Source organism: Dasypus novemcinctus, chromosome 4, assembly GCF_030445035.2.
Source record: "Dasypus novemcinctus isolate mDasNov1 chromosome 4, mDasNov1.1.hap2, whole genome shotgun sequence".
NCBI lineage: Eukaryota > Metazoa > Chordata > Mammalia > Cingulata > Dasypodidae > Dasypus > Dasypus novemcinctus.
The window spans coordinates 149,885,589-149,894,690 of NC_080676.1; the positions used below are offsets into that span (position 1 = coordinate 149,885,589).

Consider the following 9,102-nt stretch of genomic DNA (forward strand, 5'->3'; position numbering starts at 1 on the left):
ATGTATTCCAAATGCTGCTCTGGAAACTTCTCCTCTTGCTCTCTTGGGAGCTCTCTGCAGTATCGAGGCTCCTCCTGTGGCCTTTCCTACCCTAGGAAACTGGTCTACAGCCCCTACAGCCCTAACCTCTGTTCTCCCAGCACCTGCCGGCTAGGCTCTCTCTACAGTGGCTGTCAGGAGACCTGCTATATGCCCAGCAGGTGCAGGACATCCTGTGTGGTGTCCAACCCCTGCCAGACATCCTGCTACCGCCCCAGGACCTCCATTCTCTGCAGTCCCTGCCAGACAACTTGTGCAAGGTCACTGGGCTGTGGCTCAAGGAGCACCTATTCCCTGCACTATCGATCGAGGAGTAACTACTCACTTGGCTGTGGAGCCACTGGTTTCAGATCACTGGGTTGTGGAATCCGTGGCATCCCTTCCTTGGGATATGGATCAGGGTTGTGCAACCCATGCTACTTTCCTTCTGGGAGCTGCCAGTCTTCTTGTTAGAGACCAATCTGTGGATTCGGCTTATATCTATTAACTTGCTAAGCATCTAGATTCTTTTGACTATTGAGGTCAAAAATCTATATTCATCACAGTCATGGTTTTCATTCACATCAGTTAGCACTGTCCTTATTTTTCTCCCATCTCTAGAGTATTGACTTGTCTCTGCCCATCAAGTATTGAAGTTGGCTGTTAGACAACTTCTGGCAGATTCTGAAATTAAAGAGTAATCTAAAATTAAGTCTAGTACCTGTACTGTTGATAGAATATAAGCTATTTGACTTTCCTCCAAGAGCATTTGAAAAGTGTAAATTTAAATCTAATAAACTTATGTAATCTTGAATTGAAATATGTTGTTTGCCTCATTTTTACAGCTTTTATTGACTTGACTTGTGATTTTGTATTCAATGATTTGGGAAGTTAAAATAAAGTAAATGTAACTGTGAACACAGATGTTGGGCACTTAGAGTTTGATAGATTTGAGCTAGTTTTTCTTGACATTGAATAGATTCCTGATTGAAGTAGTCATTTTCTGGAAATCCATGTTTTGTATTTACAGATAATTCTCAACTGCAATGAGACGTGTTTCAAAGTGGGAAACATGCATTTCTGCATACTAAGGAAACTGAACAAACTTGTTCATACACTAGGAGTGCTGACAACAATAATGCAACACACTTTAAAGGATGGGGTATACAGATAGAAAAATGTTTATAAGTCTAGTATTTTCAGTTAAGAGAAAACTAATGAGGCTTAAACAACTCCCAGTGCAGTTGCTTTGCTCATTGTTAATTGAAAACAGTGCTAGAATCTCGGGCCTCCACAGATGGAATCCCTTAGTCTTAATTGTACACGTTTGAAAAGAGTCTTAATAGTTCTAGGTTGGGAGTGACTGGGTTCAAGAGCTTTGGGATTCTCTCCTGATGCTTCTCTATGCTGCAACCTGGAACAAGCTAAAAATAACACACTTTGATATCAGAAATAATATCTTTCAAGTTTATGTCAACAAAATGTGGAATTAAATGTTTAGCCTTCACAGGTCAAACGTTTCAAGAAATGACAAAGTACTAAGGAAATCAGCAAGTAGAATGTTGTAGTAAATAAAAGAGTAAAACATAGCCATTACCATGCTAAATCCCTGAGCAGCATTGAGCAGCATGTATAATCTTTTGTCTTAGCCAGATTCCTTCAAAAGAAGAATTAAAAACAAGTGAACGGGTGCAGGCAGTTTATTTGGCATAGGATCCCAGGAAGGAGGTGTGGGTATAAGAAAGAAAGAATCCCACAAAAGGAAAAATTTTAAAAAGTGATTATTTGATGGGCAACTGGGACTCAATTCTTCCAGAATCTTTTGTGGAATTACTCTCAGAATTGTCTACTCTAGTATCAGATCAACAGAGATAAATAATATCATCATTAGTTTCTATCTCCCATTGTTTGAACATTATACAATATGTATATTAACTTCCTCAAACTTCACAGCTATGTAAAGGAGAAGTCACAGTAGGCTATTTCTATTTTCCTACTTATGATCTCAGAGATGTCCAAGTAGAGAATGAAAGATGCATTGTATATGATTGAAGGAAGATGCTTTTTGTGCAAAGTGAGTTGTGGTCTCCATGAAACTGTTTACCCTTGCTTGTCTGAGATCCGAGGTGAGGGCATTAGAGTTTAAAATAAGACAAAAGGGATATCTGATAAAATGTTTTCTTTTGCTATTTAAACAGCCCTGTGAGAAAGCGAACTTTATGTATTATAGAACTTTTCAAACATATAGAAATGGAGATTTAAAGAGGATTAGAGGATTTTATAGCTGAAAGAGTTAGTAGAATCTGTCCTCTTAAATGATCTTTTTTTTTTGGTATTCTTTACTACACTTTTATTTTTAATATGCAAGTCTTACTTTAACTGAAGAGTCCTGAGTACCATTGGTACTAATGAAATTGCTTCACCTGAAGAGATGAAAACTCTTATTAGATCTAGTCTTATTCATTCCAGTGGTATTCACAAATAAAGAATAAAAATTAAAATAGGATTATGGTGTAAGAGAAGAGAGATAAGGAAAGGTGTCCTAATTTCTTTGTAAAACATTCTATATACTATAATCACCAATACTAGTCTGAAAGAGAACTATCTGATGATGGGCAGTTTACAAGGAAAATTTTATAGATCTTGAGTTTTATAAAAAATCCTATATTATTAATTTTAATTATCATTATTAGTGTTACTTAACTTATTCAGATTTAGGATTCAAGTTGGTGGGTATCAAGACAATCTCTTCCTCAATAACTAAATGAATAATAACAGTGATTAATAAAATGAATAATAACTATCAGATGTCCTCTCATATCCACACATTATGGGTTCAACATTAGGAAACAAAAAATTGAAAAGGATCAGCTTCTTGTTAATAAATTTAAAATATCTCATTGGATATGGGAGAAAGAAAATTATTATATAACTTGATAGATTTATCTTCCTTCTAAACCTCCCTACAAATACAACTGTTACTCCAAGAAAACAAAACAAAACAAAACACAAAACCAAACAACAACAAAAAAGGGAAATTGCCAAACTTGTGTGACATCTCACTAATCCTGTAAACTGCATTATTATTTTGGTCAGTCACTGTGCAATAGTGAAGGCTGCCCACAGAATGTCTTTGAGAAGTTCTTAAGTATTTAGAAAAAAGTAGTATTGTAGGATGTAGAAGTAACATAAGGCATGAAAGAAATTTTGAGAATCTAGCATGGAAAACTATACACTCCCTGCAAGAAACAGGAGAAAAAAACTAAGTGTTCTAAAATCTATAAAAAAAGTTCTCAGAGTTATTGATAAAGGAACAGAAAGAAGTGGAAGGGGAGATTAGTAACGTAAGGAAAAAAATTATTGCCAATATAACTTACTTAAGAATGTTTTAATTTTGATTGTTGGAATATGGCTTAATTGGATATAATTATGAATTACATGTTGATCATAAATACAAATGTTTCTGCTCCATAAAAATCTTAATTTGTTTTCTATTCTATAAAGCATTGCCAAAGATTTAAAAAATCATAATAACAATTTTTAGAGAAATTTTAGATTACAGAAATGTTACATCAAAAATATAGGGTATTCCCATACATACACACACATTTTCCCCTATTATTAACATCTTACATTGGTGTGGCATATTTGCTACAATTGATGAATTGATATTGAAGCATTGTTACTAAACAAGGTCTTTAGTTTACATTATGTTTTTTATTTATTTTATTACTGAAACAAATAATTTTATCTTCAATATCGATGCTTTAATTGAATTTATACTAGAATTCTCAAAATAGCATTTTGAACATTTGATAAATTTACCTTGATTTTTTGAACTGGATGTAGAAATCAAACCATTATTGGAAATAATTTATTTTCTTTTTGAAGTATTTGATAATACTGATATAAAGCTGGCTTCATCTAATTTATTGTGGTGCTTTTCTTTAGCTAATGGAAGCTCTTTTTTCCTTTAGTAAATGCACAAGAAACCTTGGGATTTAACATGAGCTAAAATAATTTCAAATATTTATTTGATTGTAGCAGTTTGATATGGTTATGAATTACAAAAAGAAATATTGGATTATGTTTGTAAACTGATCTTTCCCTCTGGCCATGATAGATTATATTGGATTCCTAAGTTTCCCCACCAAAGGGTGGGGACTCACAGGTGAAAGGCATGGCAAAAGACAGAGTTGAGGGTTCTTAATGCTGGAGTTTTGATATAGGAGTTTGATGCTGAAGTCTTAAGCTGGAGCCCTGGGAAGTAAGCACACAGAGGAAACAGAACCAAGCCCTTGGAAGAAAGGAAACTTGAACCCAGAGAGAAACAAGATCCTTGAAGGGAGGAACATAGGAAGCTTGAACCCTTGCAGATGATGGCAGCCATCTTGCTCCAACATGTGAAAACAGACTTTGATGAGGGAAGTAACTTATGCTTTATGGCTTGGTATCTGTAAACTCCTACCCCAAATAAATACCCTTTATATAAAACAACTAATTTCTGGTATTTTGCATCAGCACCTCTTTGGCTGACTAATAAATTGACCAAAATGAAAATGTATGCATTAGAGTAACATATTAACACACCTTGTTCAAGTCTTAATTATAAATCATCATCTTTGTAAGGAATATTCTTAAAATGTCAACTATCTTTTGAAGTAGATGTTGATAATTCTTTAGCAAAGTTATGTTTTTTGTTTTTCATGTGGTCAGTGATATCATGACCCATGATGAATAGTAAAAGTCATCAAATTTTTGTACAAGTTATATATTCATCATCATTGTTTTTTAGTAATAGAAATATAGTATTAATTTTTTTCCATTAATATGAACTTTTGCTTTTGGCTTATTGCTCCCAAGGACTTTGCAAAATTTCAAAAAGAAAGGTGTCCCTAACAATGAAATAAGTAATTGCACATCTACAGAGTCTAGTAAGAGGTTCAGCCTCTGTGGTAATGCCATACAGATAATTCTACATTCTGAAGCAGAAATTCTCATGTTCACTTTCAAGCACATATTTCATATACAGTTAACCATTCAAATTTCCTACTCACCCAACCTACTGGTGACCTAGAGAATACAGATACATTTCTCTGCTGTGGAAGATTTCACAGCACTACTGACAAAATTAGAACAAATGACCTATCACCCAAATTTGAAGATTTGAGCTGGCCACATCCCTGTATCAGAAGGTTTCTTTTTCACAATCCTTCCACATGCTGTCCTTGAAAGAGAGTGTTAGTTCTGTTTTGTTTAGAAAGGGTGGAGGCAAAAAAATGAGATAAGCCTTATCTTCTTTAGGATTTAACAATCCTTTAACATGAAAAGGGTGTTCATGGTATGTCTTATACTCCACAGATGAACATAAGAGATTGTCTTCTAAACCATTCATGGCAAATTTTTAGTGTGACTGCCTCTGATTATAAATAAAAAATGAAAAACATGAGACAATTGCCAAATAAGACAAGATTCTGGGACAAAAGAAATAAAGTAGGATATGTGGTTGCTCTAGTTATAAGCTTCTATGCCATTTGTAATTTCAGTAATGTCCTTAATTTGATGAATAAAGAGATTTGGGGACTATTACTAATCCAAGAGTTTTCAGCTGTGTGGAAGTTTGGCTTAATTCTGTAACAAGAGAATATTTGCTTTGGTTTTGAGTTTTGTTTTTATAAGCACATGATATCAACTGAACAACTTAAAAAGAGAGATAAATGGGATTTCATCAAACTTACAGAAACTATCATGTGAAAAAATGCCCAGGCTACTTACTAGTAAATATTGGAATGTGGGAGAGATTTGATTAATCTCTTACATGGTAGTGAGGTATGGGGGGATTATAATAGGGGGAACTTAGCACCCTCACTGATATTTAACTAACCTCTTACTCGATACTGGGTATATTCATTTCAGTTTCTCACTTATTCTACAAAATCTTACATATTTTTAAAGAACAACCTTTCTTCTACAGTTATGTAATATAATCAACTTAATATTTCTTAAAACTTATTTATTTTATTTTCTTATTTTTATTAAAATTTATTTTCCATAAAAATATTGGAGTTTCTGACTCCCAACAAAACAAAAAGCAAAGCATTAATTTTTTTAGTTTTAATGATGTGTACCCTTGTTTTCATTTTGCCAAAGTATTGATAGATAGAGGAAACATGAAATAATTTCTTTCAAGCTAATAAGGAAATTGATTTTACTCTTTAATGTAGAAAATTTAAAAGTGCTAAGTATAAGACATAACAAAATCTCAGCCAAGTATTTAGAAGTAGTTTTGAAGACACAAAATGAACAAATACATATGCATATGTCATGTAATATATTTACTCTTAAACTTAATTTTTTTTCAATTTTAAAATTGAAAACAAATGTCCTATGGGAAATAAAACAGAGATATAATAAGAAGAAATATGATTCAATATTGCACTTTTCTATAATTAGAGGGAAGCAATCTTGGCATTCTTCTGTAATCCAATTACTGGAATCCAAATTATACATGACCTATAGTGGTTTAGAGTGTAAGGCAAATTAGCAAGCTAATAACAGGACATGAGGTCAATAGATAATGTAGTTTTTGATATAGAAGTTATGCTTCAATTTATGGATCATACAACTCATGGTTAGTACAAGCCAGAATCACAGGCCAATTGGTAAGAAATAGATTGGTAGCTTCAAGAAGAGAAGTAGGTTGAGCAACATAAACTAGATCTACAATTTAGGGATGATGAAGTGTTGGATGCAGAGTCCATTTATTAGAAACCACTGGCATCAAAGCTCAGGGATGGGGAATCACAACCAAATGTTTGAAGACCAATGAACTAAAGCTTAGAGCCCCAGATTGAGCCATTTGGCAGGGACTACAGAGTGCGGAGGTCCTTGGATGGTAGTAGGATGTCTGGAATAGACAGGAAACCAAACGGATGTCTAGCAACTGCTGGGTTCACAGTTCAGCTCGTCTCCTGAAAGCCACTGTAGGGAGAAGAGCCAAGGAGGCAGGTGCTGTGATAGCAGAGGACAGACCTGGGAAAGGAAGAGCCACAGGAGGACCTTAGGTATCAAGGACAACCCTGAAGAGAGTGGGAAGAGAAGTTTCTAGAGTAGCAATTGAAAGAAATTTGACAGGATGAGTGAGTTTCAGCTGAGTTACAGAAGATTCTGAGCTCTAATGTCATCTCTTAGACTAGCTTATATAGGCTCAGCAATAGGTGTGGTACCATGCAGGTTCATCCTTTCCATATCCGTGCTCCTTCATTTACAAATGTGTAACCCAATAATCTTCTCTGTAATTGCATTTGTACAGTTTCTCATTACTGTATTAATGGGTGCTTTAATTTTGCTATTACCAAACAAAGCTAATGAACTGCTCTTAAGTCAGAAATGCCATGACTGTTTTACACTGATGCTCATTCCATCATGGCCAGGAAAGCCCCTCCTTTTCCCCTTGCTGAATGCTTCATGTGTCTTGTTTCTGGCCATGCTGGGTGAAGATGTTTATCCAGAGTGTGGGGAATGTAATACTCAGTAACTTTCTGAGTATCAATGGATTAGAGGTACAACCTGGACCTAAGAAGGAAACTACTAAAGATTGACCCTACTTGTCACTGTTCTTTCTATTCTCCTAAAAAAATATTCATTCATTACATATTATTGTCAAGTGTCTTATATCCAATAGCTAGGGAAAATATCAGCCAAGGTAAATTGAAGGTTGGTGATGATGAGGACCTGAGAGAATTTTGGACAACTTTAAAGACATAGTTACAGGAAGGCACAGAACTGAAATAATCACAAGTGGAAATCAATTTGGGCTCTTAAAAGATCCTGACACTACTGAGGTGATGGAAAGAGACAATTGAACATATCTTTTCTGAAGCTGTGGTCTTAATCAGGTTATCATCTGTACATGTGGCAGTCCTGAGAATGCACTTCTCAGATTTTTAACTACAGGAGATTTAATTGACCAAGGTTGGCACCTGGTGTGGTCTGAAACTTAATGATGCATTTGTGCTGAAATGTTGTTTTATAATCCCAGGCACAGAGCTGATTGGGCATAACAAAGATACCAGGGAACTCTGATTCTGTGAGATATGGGACTCGTCTATCAGCCACCTTTAGCTGAAATACTTTCTGATAGCCTGGAGGAACCATTAAGTACTTCTTTCACTTTGTCCTCTTGGGTCAGACTTGTATCACAGTCTGACAACTCTATCAAACTTACCCCATTCCCTAACCATTTTCTTCCACTGGTATTTTCTTAATATTTTCCTTTTACTTTTAAGTCCATCTTTGTGTCTGCTTCTTGAAGGAACTGGAATAACATAATATATTATAGAGCTAAATTTTGGCAACCCACCTGTATTTCTCTATAGGTTGTCAATTAATGTGTTACCAAGTCTGATTACCCAACTTTATTAATCTTGTATTTTAAATTTGTTTTCCCTCAGTATTATCCACACTTACCTATATTACTTCACTTGTTGCTTAATTTACGTTAGTGTGCTTTTCCATTTTAATTCCTTGATATCGACATTAAGTCATGATTTTCCTTTTAAAATGTAGGTACTCAAGGCTACAACCTTCTCCTTAAGAATGATTTAATTGTATATACATATATACACATATATATATTTTTGAGGTACCAGGGCCAGGAATTGAACCTTGGAGCTCATATATCAGAAACTGGCACTCAAACACTGAACTACACTGACTCCCAGAGTTGGTTTATTCATTTGTTGGTTTTGTTTTGTTTTTAGGAGGTACCAGAAATTGAACCTGGAACCTTATACATGGGAAGCAGGTGCCCAATCACTTGAGCTACATCTGTTCCCCTTAATTGTATATATTTTACATTTTCTTTTTTTTTAAGATTTATTTTTATTTATTTATCTCCCCCCCCCCCCAATTGTTTGAGTCACTGTCTGCTCGTGTGTCCATTTGCTGTGCACTCTTTGTGTCTGTTCATCTTCTCTTTAAGAGGTGTTGGGAACTAAACCTGAGACCTCCCATGTGGGAGAGAGGTGCTCAATTGCTTGAACTACTTCAGTTCCCTGGTTTGTTGTGTTTCTCATTGTCTTT

At 34.9% G+C, this 9,102-nt stretch overlaps 1 protein-coding gene across 1 annotated transcript; it reads left to right on the forward strand.

Moving 5' to 3' along the window:
* Nucleotides 1–492, forward strand: LOC101425292 (keratin-associated protein 13-1-like). The gene has a single exon (XM_012529067.1). The coding sequence runs from the start codon at nt 1–3 to the stop codon at nt 490–492; it is 492 nt and encodes a 163-aa protein (XP_012384521.1).
* Nucleotides 493–9,102: the final 8,610 nt, after the last annotated feature.

Bases quoted from the DNA above. Each gene is read 5' to 3' on its own strand.
- LOC101425292 (XM_012529067.1), top strand. From the start codon at position 1: ATGTATTCCAAATGCTGCTCTGGAAACTTCTCCTCTTGCTCTCTTGGG.